The 25,860-nt window shown below is 35.4% G+C and overlaps 1 protein-coding gene across 1 annotated transcript in view; it reads right to left on the reverse strand.

Moving 5' to 3' along the window:
* Window positions 1–25,860, reverse strand: part of MBD2 (methyl-CpG binding domain protein 2) — a 75,040-nt gene that overhangs the window by 21,112 nt on the left and 28,068 nt on the right. Inside the window, exon 3 of the mRNA XM_081263186.1 lies at window positions 19,744–19,881. Within this exon, the coding sequence (XP_081119312.1) occupies window positions 19,744–19,881 (138 nt within the window). The remainder of the gene's footprint in view (window positions 1–19,743; window positions 19,882–25,860) is intronic.

Below are 25,860 nucleotides of genomic sequence, written 5' to 3' on the forward strand. Positions count from 1 at the left end.
ATCTACCATTACAATTCAATTCAAAAAGCACTGATGTATCTGCACAGTGTTAAAAAACAATTTACTAGAGATAAAAATATTGACCTTCCATGTTTACTAATGACCTCAACTTGACAGTCATCTCCAAAGACAGACATATATGAGTAGCAGAGTGAATGGGACTGGCCTTAGACTTAGAACAAACTATGTTCAAATCCTTATTGTGTCACTAGTTTATAAACTTGAACAGCTAACTTAACCTCTATATCAATACCAGTTTCCTATCCAATGGAATGGGAAAATAAAAACAATCTCAAAGGGTTATGGAAACTAAATGAGGAAGTTTTATAAATCCTTGTACATGCCCAATACATAGCAACTATCAGAGTACTCTTTTATTTCACCTATGGCTGATAGCACATCATGGATCATACAATAACACTGAATTAGTTAAAATTAGTAAGAACAAACAATGTGTAAATAATTGACCCTGAACGGTATCAGCAGGTGAAGAGTCTGAGCACATGCACATGAATCTGCCCTTCTCTCCCAGATTTTCTGCTAGGGTTTCTTGCTACTCTTAAGTATTTTATAACTCTTCCTCCTCTCCCTCTCATCCAAGCAGACTGCCTCACAATTGGGCTCAAAGTTGGTTGGGAGTACTTTGGTAGCAGTACCAGCTACATAATTTGCAAGGCCAGTAGAAAATAAAAATGTGAGAACCCTTGTTTTAAAAGGATTAAGAAATTTAAAAGGACAACAGCAGAGGATTAAACCAGGCACAGGGTCCTTACTTCTAAGTGAGGGGCTCTTCTAAGCACCAGGCCCTCTGCAACTGCACAGTTCACATGCCTGTGAGGCTGGTGTCAGTGGTACAGGGCAACATGGAAATGAGGAAAGAACAGAGAAAGGAGGCCCCTATGCTGTGCAGCAGCGCTTAGGGAAATGTTGTAATACAGGGAAAAGGATTACTGCCAAAGCTCCACAGTACTAATAAGGAAGGAGGGAAGCCCAGGGGATGGAAAAATCATCCTGGGGAATAATGAATTGAAGCCTAAAAAGATCAGAATTTGTTCTATTTCAAGTTCAGTGGCTAACATGAACAGCTTTTAATTAAGATTTCCCAAAGCTATAATTTTCTTGTTATTTTTAGTCTATCAATTTCCATGTTGTGATGATAGTAAAGCCCTTAGAAAAACCTCAAAAGGGCTCTGAGCATGTTTCAAGAGCAGATGACAGGAGAGCATCAGGGAAACAGACTGTACTTCAGAGCTGCTGCTGTGCATCAAGAAGGAAAAAAAAAAAACCCTAACCAGTCCCAAGAACCAGCAGAGTTTCTTAGTCTTGACATACTGACATTTGGGAAGTATGCTTAGCAGCCTCTTTGGTTTGCTCACATTAGATGCTAATAGCACAATCCCAATTGTAACAACCAAAAAAGTGTCTGCACATTGCCTAATATTCCTGGATGTTAGGAAGCAGGAGAGGTGAAAGTAGGTCTGCTCAGGAACTGCTGGGCTGGAGAGTAACAAAGAAGACAGGAGGGTTAGACCTACATAATGTCAGAGGCCAGACCTCACAGCAGAAACAGGAAGGAGAGTCCTCCAATGGCACATGCCAGCACTACAGCCAGCTGTGCTCGCTACTCTGAAGACAGCCCCGTCCCAGCTCTTCCTTTTTTGGGCTGAGAGCCCCCCTCAGTAGCCTGAACTCAGTGCCTTTTTTCACTGCCAGACAAACAGGGACTGCTGGGGAACCCAGCCAACTCGTCACTAAGATACACAGAATTGGGAGAAACATTTTTTCACCTTAAGTTGAAATTCAATACATTTCCTGATAAAACAATAATTATTTGTAAAATTCAGACATACTTTAAATGAGCTGGCCTAAGATGGTAGAACCATAGTGTTCCTATTAGAAGATGTAAAGTTCCCAATATCTGAAATGTAAAATTTTACATCACAACCCATAAGTTAGAAAATGTCTTTATGTACATGTATATATTTGTCTATATGTACAGATTTAGAAAGAGTCTCTATTTACCATAGGTTTGGGGATTGTACACATGTGCCAGTCTATTTTTGACTACTGAAAAAAGCATAGTTCTATGTAGAATGGCTATCAGTGTTCAAACACAGGCATACCAACAAATTAGAACTGACCAGCTGATCTTGAACGTGCCAATTTCATAAATTTTTAGTATGTAGCTATCAGGAGGCCTGGCTATTTCCAAACAAAAATCCCAGAGAAAAAGCAACTTGCCAAATAGCCATATGAAAAAGTAAAACATAATTCAGCCTTCATAAATCACCTTAAGATTCATTTTTCCCTTTGAAACCATAATCTCCATTAGAACAAAAATAAATTGACTACATAGAACACACTGAAGTTCCACAATGAAGCTAAGTAAAATTCATTTAAAACTCATATATATCTAAACTTCTATTTCTTTTTGTTCATTTTAAATAACATAAATTGAATAGTAGGTAAGCCAACAGCCTATAACTGACTCTATTGCTAACTAAAAACACCAGATGCTATGCCTAAAGGTCCTGAACCTGTACAAATATCCTCCCCACTCCTCAATTGTCCTCCTATTGCAGGGAAATAAGTATTCTGCTGTTTTGCTAAGATTTTCTCCATATCCATGCTCTTAATCTCTCCTTCCTCCTCCTGGGATTGCTTATATTAATTCACTCAACTTCTCTTCTCACAATTTCCATCTTCCACCTTTTTCTCCTTGGGATTCTCCCGTTAAAGAGCTAAAAACACTTGAACACTGACCACCTAAAACATGTCCTTAATTGCACTGCTTCTCTTTCAGTCCACCTCTAGTCTTTTAATACTAGTAAAAATTCTATCTTACTTCCCCACCTTCCATTCATTCTCTTCCTTCCAACCCAGGTTCTGCCCCTGCTATTAAATTAACATTAACCTTGTTCAAGGTCCCAGTAACCTTCTCGTTACCAACTCTAATTCCTGAGTCAAGCCTCCTCTGTCCTATTTTACTTCTGCATTCACCTGCTATGAAGAGACTTAATGAAATTCTGCCTCTCAGGTGGTTCTTTTTATATTTCACTATTCTCTGCTACTGTTAAGCCACAAAGTTGAACATAGCATAATAATTATCAGAGAAATAAGACTATAAACATTTTTACTTTTCTAATAAAAAATACCTAAAATGCATAATATATGTAAGGAAAAAGTGTTAAAACTTTGTAAAACAAAAGAAACAAAGGTAGCCTTAAAAATCTCATTAAGGAGTGGGGACAGAAATAGGAAAGACAGTGGAATGATTGTGACATAACTTTCCTATGCACATGTATGAATACACCATAGTGAATCTCCACATCATGTATAACCACAAGACTGGAATACTAATTAGAATAAGAAAAAGAACAAAATTTTTTAAATTTAAATTTTTTTTTAAATCTCATTAGGAGTTTTACTCTGCATAGTCTCTATGTTTGTGTCAAGACAGACAAAGATGCCAACGCAGTTGCTAGCACAGCAGCTACACATAGCATAGATGCTAACATAGTTTGCTCTCAAATATTAGTGGGATACGTTTGTGATTCAATAGAGTAAGTACAGTATGATAGAAAAAGCACTAGTTTGGCAGTTAAAATACTTTGGTCCTGGCGCAACCATTAAATAGCTTTGTTGGGCTGGGGACGTGGCTCAAGTGGTAGCGCGCTCGCCTGGCATGCGGGCGGCCCGGGTTCGATCCTCAGCACCACATACAAACAAAGACGTTGTGTCTGCCAAGAACTGAAAAATAAATATTAAAAAAATTATCTCTCTCTCTCTCTCTCTTTAAAAAAAAAAAAAGCTTTGTTGTCTTAGGCAAGTCATCTAATCTGTCTGGATATATTTCCACTAGTAAACTAGAAATACTAGTAAATATTGCATCTATCACTGAAAATTATCAAAACACTGATAAAATATGAGGAAGTTGTTTGAAAATATAAATTTTATTAAGATGCTAGGAATATTTTCTAATACTAGTATTATATAAATTCAATGAATATCTTTTTCATTTTCATAAGGTAATTACTAGATCTAATCAAACAATAAAGGATCTTGGGCCCACAGATGTAACTCCATAGTAGAACACTGTCTTAGCATACACAAGGACTTGAGTTTCATCCCCAGCTATATAGGAGAAAAAAAGAATAAAAGATCTTGTCACATTCTTGTAGACAAAAGCAAAATCCAGAAAATGTACATTTTACATTCACTGACTCTTGAAAAAGTTAAATATGTAAGACACTAGGTTAGGGTTATGTAAATGAATACTGTTTCTGCCCAGAGGGAATTCACTGTCCACTTTATAAACTGCTCTATTTCAGATCAACCTCAAATAATATTTTAGCCGTCTAGTTATGGTCAGTAAAAAAACAACTCAAATACCATGGACTGCAAACATCAAGGTTAAACATGAGCAACCTTTTATTTTGTGTTGGTGTCCTAGAAAGAAAGGACTAGATAATGACAAGAAAATTATCATGTAAACCAAAGCAAAGCTTGATTCATGTGGCTGTGCAAATTACAACGTGATCTCTTATTAAGACAAAAGATAACAATTTAGACTAAAGAGATGGAGGAACAAAGCAAAAGGCAAAAGTCAGGGATGATGAAGATGAAGGAGCAGTAACCTCCTGCTATAGCTATTTGTCTAAATTTCACCATGAACACTCTGTAACTTACACGTAGTGGCATATGAGTCAAATGCCTGAAAAGGTACAATTATCCTAAAATGCCCATGGTATATATAATTCACAGTCCCTAAATTTATCATGTGCTACTCCCATAGGAAATATTTCAATAACTTTTTTTTAACATATAAGTTACATCAGGAGGTAAGTATGTGTCATCTGTCTTTTCATTTACTTGTAACTTGCCAGCATACTTGGAACTATTTGTTCAGTGCGTGTTTTCTTTATTAGATTCAAAGTTTTGTGAGGGTAGGGTGCAGGTCTGACTTCTCTGTTTATATAGTTTCTGTAATATAATCAGCAATGTATGCTGTTGATTTATTTCAAAACCCACTCATCTTAAGGAACTTCAAAAAATATAGTAAATGGGGAAAAACTGAAAGCATTTCCTTTAAAATCTAGAACAAGACAAGGATGGCCACTCTCAGCATTCCTATTTAGTACAGTGCTAGAAATTCCAGTCAGAGCAATTAGGCCAAAGAAGGAAGTAAAAGGGATAAAAAAAAAAATAGGAAAAGAATAAGTCAAATTATCACTATTTAGGTAATAAACAAACTCAACAAAGTAGCAGGTTATGAAATCAATATACAAAAATCATAGCTTTTCTATATACCAATAATGAATCTTCAAGAAAGAAATTTTAAAAAAGTTTCACTCACAATAACCTCAGAAAAATAAAATACCTAGGAATAAATTTAACCCAGGAGATGAAAGACTTCTACAATGAAAACTACAGAACACTTAAGAAAGAAATTGAAAAAGACACAAGATGAAAGGACAGAGGTTCGTGGATAGGCAGAATGAACATTGTTAAAATGGCCACACTACCAAAAGCAATATATAGGTTCAATGCAATCTCTGTCAAAATACCAATGACATTTTTCACAGGACTAGAGAAAAACAGTCCTAAAATTCATTTGGAAGAATAAAAGTCCCAGAATAGACAAGGGAATTCTAAGCCAAAAAAGCAATGCTAGAGGCATCACAGTATCTGGCTTCAAACTGTAATATAGCTATGGCAACAAAAACTGTACAATATTGGCATAAAAACAGATACACAGACTAATGGTACAGAATAGAAGACCCAGAAACAAACCCACTCAGACACATCATCTTGTCAAGGGACAAGAGTGCTAAAAACATACATTGGAGAAAAGATAGTCTTTTAAACAAATGGTGCTGGGAAAACTGGTTATCCACATGTAGAAAAATGAAATTAGAACATTATCTCTCACACTGCACAAAAATCAACTCAAAATGTATCAAAGACCTAGGAATTAAATCAGAACCTATGCAACCTTACAAGAAAATGAAGGTCAACACTCCAATCTATAGGCAGAGGCAAAGACTTCCTCAATAGAACTCCTAAAGCAGGAAATATTGCCAAAGTAAACAAATGGGATGGCATCAAAATACAAAGTTTCTGCATAGCAAAGAAAACAGAATGTGAAGAGAGAACCTACAGAATGGGAGAAAATCTTTGTGAGTTATTCTTTTGACAAAGGATTAATATCCAAAATATACAAAGAATTCAAAAAACTTACTACAAAAATCCAAACAACCTAGTTATTAAGTGGGCAAATGAACTAAACAGATACTTCTCAAAGAAATACAAATGGCCAACAAATATATGAAAAAAGGTTGAAAATCAACAGAAATTAGGAACATGCAAATCAAAACTACACTGAGATTTCATCTCACTCCAGTCAGAATGGCAGACATCAAAAATACAGACAGTAATACAAGCTGGAGGGGATGTGGATAAAAAGGAACACTTTTACACTATTGGTGGGATTGTAAATTAGTACAACTTCTATGGAAATCCGTGCAGAGGTTCCTCAAAACAGTAGGAATGAGGCAGATTCAAGATGGCAGGCCAAAGGGAGGTAGCATTCTGTGTCACTCTGTGACCCAGGTCTCAACTAGTTGGAATACTGCTTTACTGAGAGCGGTAGAGGACCCCTCCAACACTGATCCTGTGCAGGAATCATGGCCTCCGTGCTGCGTGGGGGGCGGGGGGGGGGATCTCAGCGTTAGGAAAGGACTCCTGACTACTTGCCCATGCAGGTCTTGGCAGGTGCCTTAGCGGGACCACCGGCATTAGCACTGGCACAGAATTTCCAGATGCTGCTTCCATGAAGGACACTCAACTGCTACCCACACAGAAACTCCGACCACCACTCCTGTGTGGACCCCCATCTACTAACATGGGGCTACTCTGGTTGCCTCCATCTTGGGACTCGGCAGCTACTGCCAGAGTCCCCTACTCATGGTAGCCTGCCTACACCTGGGGATATCACAGCCAAACACTGCAGGCCACAGAGCTCATCTCACAACACATCGCACAATGCCATGGCATGGCTCCCCCTACCCAACCCGACCCCCCATCACTGAAAGCAACTGCTTCCATCTTGGGTCACCTCAATCACCATCTTTAGTCAGGGCAACTACCAGTTTGGAACACCAGAGAGCCAGGTACCCATAGTTTCTAATTCACCCCAATCCCCAGCAGCTGCTAACTCAGCAGAGTGACTGCCCAATTCCAAACAGCCCTCCGCGACAGGTGTACAGCCGCCAGAGTACAACACACATGACCCCCCAGGGAGAAAGGTTTTCCTGATTAGGAAGTGGAAAGGGAGAGTGAGGGAGATACACTTTAGAGATTAACTTAGAGGGCAGGAACTGTGAGGTCTACAGGCAAGACGAGGAAATAAGACTCGGTGCCCACATCACAGGACCAGACCCCAAAAGGAGATCCTATCCTTGAGGTGCAATCTCGCAATGGGACCAGCGGGTGCCATACCCCACTTCCAGATGCCCTGCACCCACGACCAACCCTCACATCCTGGTAAGCCCCACCATCCTGAGGGTGGAGATACCAACTAAGAACAGACAACCCCACCTATTGGATGAGAAGGGAAGCAGGAAAGATAGTGATCTCCGACCAAACAATCCTTGTTTCTTCCTCTGAGATCTGTTTTTCTTTCTTTTCCCTCTCTATTCTCCCGCCCCCACATCCCCAACACATGTGAAACAAAGTACTCTGCACGAATTAGGATACTGAGGACTGAGACAACTGAATAGTATATTACAGTTGTATATACATTTTTTCTTCTTTGTATTTTTCTCTCCAATTTTTACTATTTTTACATTTTTTATTTTTCTTAATAAATACGTGTTTGTCCTATGTACTCTACTAGTAGTCTTCCCTTTTACTTGTCTACTCAAATTACAACCTCTCTATTCTCCTGCTACTATCCCTCTTTTTTACATTTCTCTTTCACACTTTCTAGGTGTGAGGTTTTCCTCACCTCCTACCTCCTCAGCATGTCTTCCTACACCTCACCCCCCGTTCTTTGTCCACCAACCGAAACTGTAAACCCTTTTACAAACCTATTGATTATATTGTAGACAATAATTAAGTTCACCATTTCTGTACATTGTGACCAAACTGCAAATAGTCTTAATAATAACTATGTGGTTTTAGGTGGTATTTTGTTTATATTGGGATCTGTTAACATTGTCCTTCCCCTCAAAGGTGAGGTATTAGAACCCTATGGGGGCACTAAAAGCTGACAGGGTAAAAACAGTAAAACCTCAGATCCACAGAGCTAGAAAGGAAGAAACACAAGCAATATGAAAAGAGCAGGAATGAAACCCCCATATGACCCAGCTATACCAACTACTCCTTGGTATTTATCCTACAGCATTAAAGTCATCATACTACAGTGATAGACGCACACCAATTATTACAGCAGCATATTTCATAACAGTACTATAGAACTAGCCTAAGTGTCTACAACAAATGAATGGATAGAGAAAACATGGTACATATACACAATGGAATTTTATTCAGCCATAAAGAAAATGATTAATAGTTTCATGTAGTTTATTTCATTTTTAGGAAAACATTATGGCAAAATAAGGCAGACTCAGAAGGTCAAGGATTGTAAGTTTTCTCTAATATGTAGACACTAGGGAGGAAAAAGGAAAAGAAAGTGGGGGAGCACATCAGGAAAGAAGATCAGTAGAGTAAAACAAAGGGACAGAAGGAAGGAGGAAGAGGAAATACTAGGGAATGATATTGGCCAAATATTCTTGTTATATTGTGTGCATGCACAAACATGTAACAACTAATCCCATCAATGTGTACAACTATAACTCACCTATAAAATATGGAAAGAAAAATTATTTCTAATTAGCAAAAGATAATTAGAAAATAAAAATTGTATAACTTTACCATTTATAGTAACACCAAAAACATCAAATATCTAGGAGTCAATTAAAATGTCTAAGATCACTACACTGGGCTGGGGATGTGGCTCAAGCGGTAGCGTGCTCAACTGGCATGCGTGCGGCCCGGGTTCGATCCTCAGCACCACATACCAACAAAGATGTTGTGTCCGCCGAGAACTAAAAAATAAATATTAAAAATTCTCTCTCTCTCTCTCTCTCTCTCTCTCTCCCCCCCCACTCTCTCTTTAAAAAAAAAAAAAAAAGATCACTACACTGCAAAGTATAAAATCTTAATAGACCAAAATTTGTAGATTGGTAAGTACAAGACTTTATGCTATAAAAAATATTATCTCTCCCCAATTAGTCTAGATTTAAATCCTAGCAGGTTTTGTAGAAAAGTGAATGAACTGAGTCTAAAATTTATGTGAAATGCAGACAGACCAGTATAATCAAGATAATCTTGAATCAAAACAGCAAAGCTTCAAAACGTATGGTACCATATATTTACACTTTTTTGTAAAGCTAGAGTACGATGGTAAATTATTAAAAAAATAACAAACTAATAGAATACAGCAGAAGAGAAGAGAAAGAGATTAACATGTACAAATAGATTAAAAGAAAAGAACATGGAGTCTAAAAATTGACTTTCACATATATAAACACTCCGTCTATGACAAAGTTAACAATATAAAGCAAAGGATTCAATAAATAGTTCTGGGTCTGTTAGATATCCTTACAGAAAAAATAAATAAGTCTACCTTACATCAAAACCAAAGTTCAGTTCCAGATGGACTGTAGATCTAAATGTAAAACAAGTGTCAGAAGATAACATAAGGGAATATATTGATAATCTTGGAATAATCACACATTTTTTAAATGTGTGACAGAAAAACAAAGGAAGAGATTGATAAAGTATGTTCTTTACTTTTTGCAAATCCTCATCACAACACTGCATACAAAAATGTGTAAAAAAAAAAAAAAAAAAAAAGGAAACAGCTCACTGAAGTTTCACAAATAAACATGCCTGTGTAACTACCACCCAAATCAGAAAATAGAATTTCAGTAGCGCCTAGAAGTCCCCACACCCTCTCAGTCTCTGCCCCACCTTTCAACTTGCTTCAAATTATGATGTCATATTTACAAAAAAAAAAAAAGAGCATTAAGTAAAAAAATAATCTACAAATTGGGAGCAAGCATTATGACTCATAGCCAAACTATACAGAGAACTCCCACAATCAATGAGAAAAAAGACAAATAATCTAATAGAACAATGCATGAAAGACTTGAACAGGATTTCACAAAAAAAGGGACCTCTAGATCATCAATTACACATATAATTAGTTATTAGTAGCATTAGTTACCAAGAAACTGCAAGGTAAAACAATAAAGAAATATTCCAGGACACATATATGAATATTTAAAATTTTAAAGACCGAGAGTTTGGCCATGAAGCATTCCCCAAAGACTCATGTGCTGAAGGCTTGTCCTCAATGCAAGCAATGTTCAGAGGTGGGATTTTAGGGAAATGATTGGATCACGGAGGCTCTAACCCTTCAATAGATTAATCTACTAATGGATTGATAATCAGATGGCATTATGGGAGGTACTGAAAAGTTGAAGAGGTGGGGCCAAGTTGAAGGAAGTAGATCATAAGTAGGTCACGCCCTGGAAGGCTATTTCATGCGCTTGACCCTTTTCTCTCTCTCTGTTTCCTGGCTGCCATGAGCTGAGCAGCTTTCCTGCTATGCCCTTTTGGCATGATGCTCTGCTTCACCTCAGGCCCAAAGCAATGGAGCCACCCGACCTTGGACTGAAACTGTGAGCCAAAATAAATCTTTCCTCCTGAAAGTTGTTTTTCTCAGGTGTTTGTCACAATGACAAAAGGCTAACACAAAGACTGATGACAACAGACAATAGGAAGACTGACAAAAATCTGAAGCAAATGTATACTGCTGGTAGAAGTATAAATTCACATAATCACTTGAAAAACTGGTAGTATCTAACATAGCTGAACATAACAATTCTAATTCCAGGTGTAAATCCAAAACAATGGGTTTCTTACTGAAGCAATGTCCTAACAGCCAAGAAGACAGACAGAACCCAAAACAAACAGTCAGTGGAGGGAGCAGGAAATAAACCTAACATCAAATAAAACATCTCTACAATTAATATACAAAAAGAGTTAAGAGTTCATGTTGAAGGCTAGGGTGTGGCTCAGAGGTAGAGTGTGCACCTAGCATATACAAGGCCCTGGGTTCGATTCTCAGCACCATGTAAAAATAAATAAATAAAGGTATTGTGTCCAACTAAAAAATATTTTTTTTAAAAAAGAGTTCATGTTGCATTCATGAAGAAAGAACGCAGCATAATTTTACACATAAAGACCATGAAAAAGTCATCTGAAATTTAAAATATAAATCACTAAAATAAAAAAATATGAATAACTAGAAATTAAAAATCAAGATAATATTCCAGAAAGTAAAACAAGATGGAAAAATACAAAAGCAGACAGGCAAATTAGAGAAAATTCTAAAATTATTACTACCCAATTACACAAAAAAAGAATGGAAAGTTGAGGAGTTCAAGGGAGAAGGGAATTATGGAAGACAAGAATATTGCCCAAACAAAGGACAGGAGTCATCCATATTACCCACTAAAACACTGAATGAAAAAAGACCTACAGTACACACACCATCGAATTTTTTTAAATCATAAATATACTAACCAATCTGAGAGAGGGGAAAACAGGCCATAGGAGCAATGTATTTCCCTTCAGCAACTCTGAAGGTACAGGACAACAAAGCAAGGCCTTGAGAACTCCAGGGAAAATGATTTTCCACTAGACTCCCATCTCTAGACAAACTTGATGGTCCAAGTAAAATAAAGTCATTTTAATGTGCACATTCTCAAAACTTTGCCTCCTATTACATTTTATTAGTAAGGTACTGGAAGGTATATTACTGATTGAGGAAATAGACCAAGAGGGAGGAAGACAGAAATCCAGAAGACAAACTCCAACACAGAAGCTCAGCAAAAGCAAATCCAGAGCTACAGCTGTATAACAAGACCAGAGAAGGAATCCAGACTGGAGTAGGAGCTAAGATGACCCCAGAAAGAGTATAAGGAGGAATCTTATGGACTTCAGCATATAGAATATATCGTTGATGGCAAGTGGCAGAAATTTTAAAGCACCAGGAAAGATTTACTGTGATTGTATAGAAAACCTCGCACAGAATTAAGATTACAAACAACAACAAAGAATCATGAGTGAAAGGAGTGGTGATGACAGGGCTTCACTTTCCCTACCCAAGAATATTCTCAGTGACTAGAATATAAGCCTGATTATTTAACCTAGATCTAAAACTGAGATATAACCATGTGAAGAGCATGACAGCAGAGAGAGAAAACCACATACAAATCTACCATTGCAGGATGTCAAGAAATAATGCCTAGAATTTAAAAATTAACAGATATAGCCTAATAAATGTATCACTTAGATACAGTTGAGTTACCTCAACTGCTAAGGCATATAATAACTAAGAATAAATGCTTTGTGGAAGGACTAAAAAGACATAAAAAATTGAAATAGTATACTACTGCTGTGAGAAATAAAGTTTTTCAATACTACTTAATTTTTTCACTATATTACTTTTGCTCAGAGAAATACAAATTTCTAAAAATTCATGCATTCTTCCACATGATAGTCATCATTTTTTAAATGGATTAGAAAAATACATGATGATTAGAGGTGACAATGAATGAATATACTATGGATGCCTTAATTTTTAAAAATATACATATAATGCTTCCATTTCAACGCTTACCTTCATAAAGCATTAGATTATATTTCAAAACACCCTCCCCCCTTGGACTCCAGGGAACTTGAGAACTCCATCTCTTATAATTGGATATCTAACAATTAGTTTAAGAGTATAAAATTTTTAATACTGAAATTCTTATTTTATTATATTTTAAAAATATTCTTGAGGCAGGAGGATCACAAGTTTGAGGCAAGACTCAGCAACTTAGCAAGGCCCTAACCAAATCAGTGAGACCCTGTCTCAAAAGAATAAAAAAGAATGGACACGTGTCAGTGATAAAGTGCCTCTGGGTTCAATCCCCAGTACCAAAACAAAACAAAAACTGAGTGACCCTGACATATCTGCATGTTCCTGTCAAAAACAATAACATCGATTGTTCTTGCAGTCAACTCTTCATCTGGCCCAGTCAGCTATCTAAGATCCTTCATAGAGAAACAGTTAATCAACTAACATACTTTGTCAATTTCACCACCATGAAACAAGCCTTATAATTTATGCTTTAATTTAACTTCCTAGAAGAGGGCTTTTTTTTTTTTGGATGATCTGCTAGTCCCTAAGTAAGGCCTCATACATACAATAGCCAAAATAAGACTTGTGTCTAGAAGGCTCTCCCCACACTTCTGCTGTTGAATATCATACACTCTCTCATTCTTCCATTTTCCTCTGCATATATCACAACATGATACACTATAAATGTATTTGTTTGTTTGTCTCTCTCTCTCTCTCTATTACAGTAAATGTCAAGTTCCATGAGAGCAGGGACTTTGTTTTGTTCACTACAGTATCCCCATTGCTTAGAAAAGTGCCTGACACAAGTGGAAGGCACAGTGACCGATGATTAGGTAAATAAATAAATTCATTCATTAATTCAATTCAATTAATTCAAGAAATACATATGAACACTGATATAATGAAGAGACTGTGCACAAAGAAATGAATAACTATAATACAACTATAATCAGAAAAGGAAAACGAAGAAACAGTAAGGAAGTTCTCCAAATCAGACTTGACAACAAAAGTTTTCTAAACAGATATGGCATTTAAATTCAGGCTCAGAGATGAGTAGGAAACAGCCAGTTGAAGATGGAAAATAGAACAGCATGAAATATAATCATGTTATATAAGGATGAGAGGTGGGGATGAATAACACATTCAAAAAGCTGAACCAGAGAAGAAAGTGAAGTCAGGTAAACAAAAGCCATATCAAGAAGAGCTTAGTCATGTAAAATGTTCTGACTTTACCCTAAAATCTAACAGGAAACATCAAGGGTTTTCAACAGAACAATACTATCAGAGCATCGTGTCAGAAAAGCAACTGGCTGCAATATGAAGAATGAAGGAAGACAAAAGAGACAAGATAAAATGTTAGTTACCTGGTATAGGGATGGAACAAAGGAACATTCAGGAGGAAGGATCAATAGGACTCACAGAAAAGTAGCATGAAAAGATGCAAAGAATCAAGGATCACACTCAGGTTTCCGGGTAGGGCCAGAACAAAGTAGTGAACAGAGTACTTTTACTGGAATAAAGCACAAAGGTTTGATAAGATGCCAAAGGAGTTTAGAAAGATGAATTAGAGGTACTGGTGATACTTCCAAAGTACATCTGCTCTTCCCTAGCTGCCCCCCATCCCACCCCTTATTGTGAATTAGCATCTGCATACCAGAGAAAACATTTGACAGCAATCTTGGCAGGTGGACTAATAGCAATAACTCAAACTCAGGATAAAGACACAGATTAGAAATCACTAACATACAGGTGATAACCAAAGCATAAAACAGTCACTCAGCCACATCAATGTTTATAGCAGATCAGTTCACAATAGCTAAACTACGGAACCATCTAGGTACCCTTCAACAGATGAAAGGATAAAGAAAATATGGTATATATACTAAATAGAATATTACTCAGCCTTAAAGAATGAAATTATGGCATTTGCCAGTAATGGACAGAGCTACAAGCTAACATGTTAAGCGAAATAAGCCAATCCCAAAGAACCAAAGGCCAAATGTTTTCTCTTGTATGCAGATGCTAATTCACAATAAAGGGTAGGATAGGGGGCAGCTAGGGAAGAACAGAGGCATTCTGGATTAGACAGAGGAGAGTAAAGGGAGGGAAGGGGTATGAGTGTAGTAGGAAAGATAGTAGAATGAATCGGACATTATTATCCGATGTGCATATATAACTAGGCAACCAATTTAATTTTACATAACATACAACCAGAAGAATGAGAAGGTATACTCTATATATGATATGTCAAAATGCATTCTACTGTCATGTATAACTAATTAGAATAAAAAATTGAAAAAAATGTTGTCTAAAAATATATTAAAATATTTAAAGAAAACATTTAAACAGTAAAAGAAAATATTATGATTTTATTATAAAAATGAAAATGAGTAATTTTTTCTTTTGACTATTCCAAATATTTCTCTTATAAAGAAAGCAATACCAAAAAATAAAATAAAGAAAACAAATAACATTTTAAAAACTTCTAAAGACTGGCATTTAAAGAAACTTCAACATGAACCATCCTCAACTCCCACAATTTCCCATAAAAACTTTTTTCCATTCAGCTTGTTTCCTCCTTCTTTGCCCATTCCCTAGTAACAACTTTCTGAAATCTACTCTCCCAAATTGGAATGTTCTCTCCCTCTCAAGTGCTTTCCCAACTCCTCTCAATCTTCAAGTCCAGCATACATCTCATCCAAACCTCCTAGCCAGCACGTCTTATCCCAAACCTCCTAGCCACAGTCACCTCACCCTTCTTCAACACCTACAGCACTTGCCTATACCTTTTTGTGTATGTGTGTGTAGTCCTGGGGATCTAACTCAGGGCCTTGTGCATGTGAGGCAAGCACTCTACCAACTGAGTTACATCCCCAACCCCACTTGCCTACACTATTTATTTGTCAATTTGTACAAGGCAGGTTCCCAACATTCCCCACAGTAATGCTTTTAAGAAGCATAGGACATGTCATGCATTTTCTATGCCCAAAGCAGCCAATTTTTCTGTCAAGAAAAAGGACTATAATACCCTTCATGGGATTCTGTACTTCAGCTGATCTATTTCTCAATCATAAACCATTAGGATAAGACTATACTGGATATCTCTTCAAAAGTTAGAAAGAAGTAAAGGTGCTAGCTAGAAAGCCTTGATGAATAATAATTCTCAGTTATATCAACTACATACTGAAACACTTCACAAACTTTTCACACACAATGTGTTTAAAGTTGCAGATGGTTTTTAAATTTATCTTTCATCTGAAATGTTTCTTCTAATATATTTTAAACCATTCTTTCTAAAAGATAAGGCTGACTTCTGTGAGAGGGTAAAGAGATATTTCATATCCTCTGGAAGAAGGATTAGAAAACAAAAGGAAAAAAATCTAAGATCAAGTGGAAGACTCAAATAAGTGTTTTTCACTGGCTTTAAATATTTACTCCTACAAAAAAAGTAAATATTCTTTAAGAAATATAATATTCACAGATTATCAATAACATCAAAAGCCTATCAGCATCCTATAATTTAATAATTAAAAGGAAGAAGTTATAATTCAAAGATGAAATTTCTTTGAGGATAAGAGTAAAAAAAGAAGCAAACAAAGTCCAGAAGGCATCAAAGATGACAGCATCAAAGAAATTAAAATCCAAAATGTGAGTTTTTCACATATTTAAAGACATAAGCCAGGAAAGACACAGTAAAATCACAATTCAAGCACACTAAAATCCTGGGACATGTGTAAGTATCTGAATCAATACGGAGATTTTAGTGATCCTACTGTTGGGAATAACAGTCTGATAGTTGGAAAAATTCACTTCATTTCAGGTTTCTTTTCAATCTAATGAAAAGATAATATCAAATATGCTAAAACTTTATATAAAAATTATTGACTACTTACTCTATGATAAGCAGGAGTTAAAATATCATTTATACTTCACAATTTTAATTATAAGCAGAAATCACTACTAAATTCTGTACAGAATTCTGTTTAGTGTACTTTTCTTTTTACATACACTAATTTACATTTTTAGAGTTAAGACATTTATAAAGAATCAATATATTAAAAACTGATAATGTGTATAATTTACATTAGACTGCATATAATGACCTGGACATATGTGCCTAGAAGACAGAATTACTTTTATAATTGCTTCTTATTTAAATTAATCACTTGAAACCTATTGAAGGTAAAATGTAGATTAAGATGCAGAAACCTAATCCCCGTTCTGGGCTTCAAAATTCAACATATCTGTGAGTGTGGTCCTAGGGACTGAATTCAGGGCCACTCTACCACTGAGCTCTATCCTTAGCCCTTTATTGATTGATTGATTGATTGATAGCTGTCTCTTAGACTGGCCTCAAACTTGCAATCCTCCTGCTATAGCCTCCTAAAACAGTGAGATTACGGGGGGTGACACCACACCAGAACGTGATGTGGTTATAGAATAAAAATATCTACAGGAACCTCAAGAATAGAAACCTCATTGTCTAATTCATTTACTATATGATAAAAATAACTTCAAATGAGACAGGAAACTTAAAGTTTAATTAATTAATGGGTAGCAAAATTGGAAGAATCATTTTTGCCTATGTATCTTTTGCTAACTATCTACTCAATAATGATTGAGTAGCTGTCATCTGCTATACATTTCAAAATATAATTAAAATCAACATCTTTCCTTTATTAACAAACCTGACTCTAAAATGGAATATCAAGATGACAATCAAGATGACAGATCATGATGTTAAAAGCATTAATTGTCTCTCCTCTACTTTCTTATATATTTTGGAATCCTATTGGTGACACAGTAGTCACATATTACCTCAATTTTTATGTTGAAGATAATGAAGGCAAAGACAACCAATGTCTTAGTATAATCAAACCATTCTGTAAATATCATCCAATAACATGAAAATAAAGTGAAAAACATCCCAAGCTTTTGGAAAAGTAATCTGCCTTCCTGTCTATGTAAGCTAAAAGGAAGACTAACCTTCAAAAGACCTGCATTAAAATGACATTCTTTTTTTTTTGCTGAGAGAGGAAAGGGAAAGGATTTAGCTTTTGTGATACATACTTTTCCTTTGAGAGTAATCTCATAAACCATAATAAAAGAAGGAAAACTCAAAACTATTCAACATACCAAAGAATAAGAAGCAATTATTCTGGACTCTTCAGCTTTAAAATTCTAAGTTACCAATATCTTTATAGACAGCAACATATTCTGAAAATATGTTTTTTAAATCTGTGAATGAAATTAGGTTCAGAAAACAAATTACTGTCAGAATGACCAGAAGTTGCTAACTGACTGGTCTGTAAACAAAATATTTGTTCATTATAGACTACATTGAGAATGTTTAGGCAAAGAAAAGATGAGGATAAAAATCTATTAAATGCTACCTATGAAAACCCAAATTTCCAATATAGAACACTGTTATCAAAGATTATATATATATATTCTACCTTTACCTTTTGGGATTTTTGAAGCAACTCTTTTACCCAATTATGCACTTTCAAAAATTTCAGTTAATAAAAATCTCTGTAGTAAGTGATTTTTAAATCACCAAAAAGCGAAAGAACAAGATGTTTAAGACTTCAGACAGTACCTGAGAAAGAATACAACTAGGGAATGGCTTTACCTAGGTGGGTAAAGTTCAGAATGGCAGAATTCCTTCCATGTTGCAATGAATATTCTGAAACTACCACTGTTTGGTGACTATCCTGGGTACAGTAGTAAAACAGAAGGGAAAAGCCTCACACAGAAAGCTGAATGGTCCAAAGAAAACCTAAGTGATGACAAGAACCTACAGGCACATGCAGGTACGCATCTTTGATATTGGATGTGATACACTTACATGGCCCCTGTTGAATCTCTTGGGGACCAACAGTAAAGCAAGTTTAGAACTTCAAATCTTGAGACATCTATAGCAAGATGCTGATCCAATGTGGCTCCAAATATCTTCTGTTTTCCTGGCTCACCTGAAGAGGAAAAAACACTACAGAGGATGTGGGAACCGAATTTCTTTAAGTAGATTCTTCTAGAGTAACTGTCTGAAAGTTTTGACCCAGTCTTTTGTGAAGTCTGGAGATGAGACACTTGAAGGACTAGTGAAAAACAAAATTCAAATGAAAGGGTGGAGTGAGACATCTAAAAAGGGAGTATGAGAGCAAAAGACCATTGTCGTAGTAACTCAGTGTTCCTCATCCTCAGGTGGGAGAAGGCAGAGGAAGGAGAGGAAAACAATGCACAGATGCTTCTCCCTCCACTCCCTCACCCACTGTTACTGGAACGTCATAGAAATAGCTGAGCTTTTGACCACAATTAGGGGAGTGAATAAGCAACATTATGTAGAAGGTTTGGCATTTTGTCAAGTCTCCCTCTCTGGCTATATGGCATTACTATGCAGCAGGGAGGCCTTTCAGATAATACCATTTTTCTAAGAAAAGATTCTGGTGGAATACAGCTTGAAGCAATAAGAAAGAGAAAAATAAATTGAATTTATACAAATATGAAACTCACAAGACAATATACCATATTTACAAAGTGTATCTGTTTTTCAAAAGGGGTGGGATGGTTTTCATGAAATAAGAAATCAGAAGTCCCCCCCTAAAAAGTAGTTTCCAAGTAACAGAAATATTTTTTAACACAGACTGCATGCTTCGTCCTTCTGTGCCATGTTACTCCTAGAAAGATAATCTTTAAAAACTAAGATTAGCAGAACCAAGTCTGATATATTACCACACAAAAAGCATAAAACTATAGTCCATGTCATTAGATTCTTTTTAAATGAACTTTTAAATTTTTCCTCAAGATACTTAACCTAAATCTTATAATAGTGATTCCCCAGCATTCATGTAATATTCCTAGAGCATAAAATAATTTTCTTTCCATATACATTCCATTTCAACCAGAATTTTCTTGAACTGTCTGGCAAAAATGCTAGAATTTTCTAGAAAATGAGACTGGAGGACAAATCAAGTTCTTACCTGGCGTGGCTGTTCGTTCATTCGTTGTGGGTCTGATTTCACTTTATTACTAGGATGATTTGTGACTTTGGTTACTGGTTGTTTGAAAATAGATGCTGTTTGTCTAATCGGCAATGTCGTATTCAAGTCTGGTTTACCCTGTGAATGAATATAATGTGTTTTCATTAATAAATATCATATATAAACATGATGATTTTTTTCTAATTTAATGTTTATTACTTTAAATCAGATTATTCCAAAATTCTCAGTCTAACTCAGCATTTTAAATACTCTGAAAGTACATTTTAAGTATAAGACAAATATGAATTTTTCTCATAACAAATGAAAATCTTGTGTATACTTCAGGGATTTGTTGTTGTTTTGTTGTCTGTTTGTTTGGTACTGAGCATTGAACCCAGGGGTGCTTTACCACTGAGCTATATCCCCAGCCCTTTTTATTTTGAGACAAGGTCTTGCAAAGTTACTTAGGGCCTCACTAAATTGCTGAAGTCTCAAACTTGTGATCTTCCTGCATCAGTAGGTAACTTAGTATTCCTCATTTCCCCAGGTGCTGGGATTATAGGCATGTGCCACCACATCTTATATACTTTTAAATGTAAGAAAATTATCTATATAAAATTCATAATTAATTTGGTCTTTAAAGTATTAAGAATTTTAAATTGCCAAATCTGTTTGGGTTATACAAAAGGAAGGAGAAGTTTAAGGACAATAATCACTGGCATAGCAATCATTTCTACATTTTGGGAATAGAGAAAAATATTGGTACTAAATATACGTGGGTATTAAAACATAAACAACCTGATCAGCAATTAGGAAGCCACACTTACATGAAATAACATAAATTAACTTTCCTTTTTATATAAAAATGAAATAATTCTTAAAAAAAACTCAAGAAAAATGTGATAAAATAAGGATATACAAGTTAAGCACGCCTAATTTGAAATTTGGGGCACCAACGTCATCACAAGTGGAAAATTCCACACCTGTGTGACAGGTCACAGTTGGAACTCAGGTTCACTAAAAATACTTATAAAATTACAGTCAGGCTATGTGCAGTAAGTATACATAAAAAACAAATTTCGTGTGTGAACTTGGGTCTCAATCCCAAGTGAGCTATCTCGTGCATGTATGCAAATATTCCAAAATCTGAAAAGAACCCAATCCAAAACACATCTGGTCTCAAGAATTTTGCATAAGGGTTTTTCAACCAGTATGTCTAAATTTTAACATATTCACATTTAATCTTTTTACACAAGAGATTTTAAATTGAGCTTCAGAAAGCTACGTAACATATTTATCAAGTTTTAACCAAGCAGAAAATAAAAATGTGAGATATACTCTAATGAGGTCACAATGTGGCACAGAGTTGTTATTAAATTCTCTTGCAATACCCCAACAAAAAACAAGAAAAAAAGGTATGGGGGAGAAAATCCAATTTAATGATTGTGCTGATTCTGGCAAAAAAAAAAATGTTTTTCATACACACACACACACATACAACACACATACATATGTACACACATAATACAGTCATTTATATAAAAAAATACCCTACGTATTTTTTAAACAAAAAATATACTTGACAAATTTATAGAATATTTGATGAGTTTTTGCCTTTAGTATCGCCACACAGAAATTGCAATATATCTTCATATTCCCAATAATTCTCAAACCCAAGCATACATCAGGACCACCCATCAGGCTTGTTAAAACAATGTGGACTGGGCCTCATCCCCAAAGATTCTGATTTAGTAGAGCTGAGGTGGGATCTAATAATCGCACGTCTAGGAAGGTCACCATTATGCTGATGCTGCTGATGCAGGAACCACACTTGAAGAGGCAATGCTCTAAAACAAAGACTGCTGATTTGTGATAGGAACACCAAAGCTAACAGATGGGTATCTGTTGTCCACTTTTTGGTACCTTCAGTACATTAAACCAGCATCTAAAAACCTGGTGTTTTCACATAAAGTCTGGAATCCCAGCTCCTCACACACGGAAAGGTATAGGAGAAATGCTAGACTTGGTTTGGCAACAACAGGCCCTGACTGACAATAGCTGTCCACCAGGGATGTCAGGTTCTCGTTTTGCAACATTTCTCAATAACTTACATTACCTACCCAAGCTCTAAAGGCATGGAGTTTGTGACCACTGCTTAACGAGTATTAGCATCTAGGAAGGTAAGTATGGTAATTACTACAACATTTGGATCCACTAATAAATGTGCCCTCACCTCTTCCCCTTTACGCACAATACACCTACCTCCTCTGTAAGTACTGAACATTTCTGTCATTCCTTTATCTCAGTTTTCTCCCAAGGTATGTTTATATTCATCTCAAATGATTCTAACATATTATCTCTCTGATATACAGCTTCATCTTGATGACTTTAAAAAAATAAATCATCAGCAAATGTGACTGACAGGCTACAAAACCACCACCACCTTGAGATACCATCTTTAAAAAATATGAGGCCCACGAGTGTGAATTTTAAAAAAGGTCCCTGCTAATTCTGTATTCCACAAAAAGTTTGGACATCTCTGATTCATGCATCTAAAACATTCTGAAGTCCTTAACGAAGTCATACAATTTACAAAATTGTCAACATTCAATCTTAAAAAAGCTTAACATACAAATACTTAAGGAAAACTGTTTCTGTTGCTAATTAGGTATAATCAGATAATTGTTTTATTAAACAAATACCTTGTTTGGTTTTTAAGTTTTTTGTTTTTTAATAAAAGAACAATATATTCTGCTAGTGTTAAAAAAAAAAAAAAGTGGCAGCTATTTGTAGGAGCAAACATATTGGAGCCTGAAATTACGATTGTTACAAAGGATAACTGGAGGCAGCAGGGACCCTTCGAACCTGTTCTAAACCATGAATCTAGATTCAACACAGACTGGAAGCATGGGCCACATGAAACTATTGATGAGTAAGGCTGATGTTTTTGCATTAACTTGTGCTTTGGGGGCACTAAAGAAAAATTGGGAAACCAGCTAAAAGATTCAAGACATACAATTAACCTCTATTGTTCAATGAGGCAGTTAATCCCCTGGTGACACAGAACAGGGGACCTTATTCAAGCATGCTACATCATTCCTCTCTTAATCTCATTTGGGTTTTTACTACTGCTTCTCTTTAACTGGCCTACAGATTTGACAGAAATAAGTTTTTACTGATTAATATTATATTCCAAAAACGTATCAAGTTGAGTCATCCATAAAGCTAGACTAACTGGTTTTCCCGGAGGCTGTTACAAAAACAGTAAATTGTTTTATCACTCTCCCCTAAGGATTTGAAGAGTCACCACTAATTCACACCCAGCCACATTGCAGAATTCTTCTAAACAATAACCAACAGGCCATAAACTCCTTTTAATAGGAGTTAAAAAGCAAACAGTCATAAGGGACAAGATTAGAGCTGCCCATATATTTGAAATCTCTTTCAATATTCAAAAAAAGTAAAGCAGTTCTTTATATTACAAAATGAAACTGGCAAACAAGCACATTGTAACATTAGAACTAAAGGTTTGCAAACTTTGTCAACTATTCTCAGTATGTAGGCAGGTCCTTGAATGAAAATTTAATGAATTTTATAATGTACACTAGACTTATTTTTAAATTTTTTTAGTTGTATATGGACATAATATCTTTCTTTGTGGTGCCAAGGCTTGAACCCAGTGCCTCATATGTGCGAAACAGGCACTCCACCACTGAGCCCCAGCCCCAGCCCCAGTCCCAGTCCCAGTCCCAAGTATTTAATTTTTTTGAGGACCTATTCTATCCTCACTGCTGAAGGGAAAATAAATTTTTATTTTGAAAGAAATTTCTTCTCTTTCCATGAAGTATGTGAGGTGGTTCTTTGTATACTCACAAAGGACAGATATGCAATAAAATTTTCATTTAAAAAATTTAATTTTCAAAAACACAATCAAGGATGCAGAGAAAAAAAATTCCTTTTGACAAAGTTGAAAGTTATGCTAGAGCTGAGCATCAAATGTGGATCTGAATTTTCCACAGACCGAGGCAAAAATAAACATTAAATCATTTAGTTATCACAGTCAGAAAGCAGGAAATATAACAATTAATGAAGAAAACAAATGTCCTGGTGCTAAATATAGAAGAAATAAAGACACTCAACATCACAAGAAATATTAAACAGACTTCAAATGGGTTAACTTTTTTCCTTTTTTTTTTTTTTTTTAGTAATCTTTCATAAAAGAACATAAGACTTTAAGGACAATTCAGTGAAGATAATTCTGAAAAGGGCTAAAGCAGTGGGATCTCATTATTGTATAATCTTTCAGTGATCTAACTTAATTACAGAATAACTTAAGAGGTGGATAAAGGTTATGTTTCATAAACTAGTGGCTGTCCAGTATTTTTTGTATTCTTACACAGAGAATTTTTAAAATATACACACCTCACTCATATTTTAAAGTTGATAACAAGAATATTTCATATTTTATTTAACGTAAATAATTACAAATGATACACTTACCAGAAGTATTGAAATACTGAAACTTTAATAATAAACTATTATATCACTTTATGATGTATGTAACAGAAGTCAATATACCCAATATTACCATCTATACACACACACACAAAAAAAAAAAAAAAAAAAAACTTTTTTCTCTTTGAATTAATAATTCCATTCCTGCCAGGCACGATGGTACGTGCCTATAATCCCAGCGACTGGGAAGGATCATATTCGAGACCAGCCTCAACAACTTGGTGAGGCCCTAAGATCCTGTCTCAAAATAAAAAATTTTAAAAGGGGTGATGGATATAGCTCAATGATAAAGCACCCCTGGTTCAATCCCCAGTATCAAACATAATAATAATTCCATTCTCACAATTACTTCCTATTTTAACTTGAAAATTTTTATATACATGAATATTTTTTAAACTTTGTAACCATAAAACTCTTAGTGATAAAATTTCTTCTACTGCATATAAACCACTAAGAATAATATGATATGTCAAGAGCTTTGTAATGTTGTGAACAACCAATAAAAAAAAAGAAAGAAAAAAAAGAATAATGTATTACATACAAATTTTTGGTTTCTAGAAAACACACACACACATATAATCTTTCTTAATTATTTTTGTTCTATCTTGAGTCAAAGTCTGTGTTGCCCAGCCTGATCATGAACTCCTGGTCTCAAGTAACCCTCCTGCCTCAGCATCCGGAACAGGTGAAACTACAAGGCCCACTGTCCCTGGCTAGGGGAAAAAAAAAAAATTTTTTTTTTAAATAACTTTACAGTCAAGATAAATACTTTTAACTTCAATAATTGGACAAAAATTGGTGTCAATTCTATTCCTATTCTTAATTTTGTATAGCTGTAGCACTAAAAAACCTTGATCACATAAATAAGCAGAATGAATTTTACTGCCATTCAAATCTCTGAACTCCTTTTGAGTTGTATGTTACAATATCACACAGTGAACCATCAAAAAGATGTTAATAATCAGTTGATAACTACGTAAAGTCCTCTAATTTTTTTTGAAAGCAAAGAATTGTACTTAAGGGAAAAAAAATCACTGTTATTCATTTTCTCAATCCAATATTTCAAACTAATTGATAATCAAATGTTTTGTACCATAATAATATTGCTGACAATAAGAGGAGGGGGCCTGTGAGATGAAAGATTGATAATGAAGAATAGAGGGAATAACAAACAGGTGCCTTTGTTTACAGTAGATATGTTTGCAGAACAATTGAAGGAAACAGTACACTATATACAGAACTTAAAGATATATGAAATGAATTCCTTAAAATGATCTGGGTCAAACTTTCACATAACATGTTCTGAACACCAGAGACTTGCTGTATATTCTAAATACTGCTTTTTTCAGACTGGCTTTGAAAAAAGCTGCACGAGAAAGTTCAACATTGCACATATTCCATGACTGGCTCATTTTATCCTTAAAATTCATGCAAATTTTGCATTTCACTTTAAAAATCAGCCTTAAGGTTAAAATGTTGTTCTACCTATCCAAAGTGTTCAAATAAAACTGATAGTTCCAAATATCATTCAAGCATTATTTAATTCTGTGCTTTTGTATACACAACAGAGAGATATTCATGCCCTAGTCTGAGAAGTAAAGA

Source organism: Spermophilus citellus, assembly GCF_964194105.1.
Source record: "Spermophilus citellus genome assembly, chromosome: 12".
In the NCBI taxonomy this organism is placed as follows: Eukaryota; Metazoa; Chordata; class Mammalia; order Rodentia; family Sciuridae; genus Spermophilus; species Spermophilus citellus.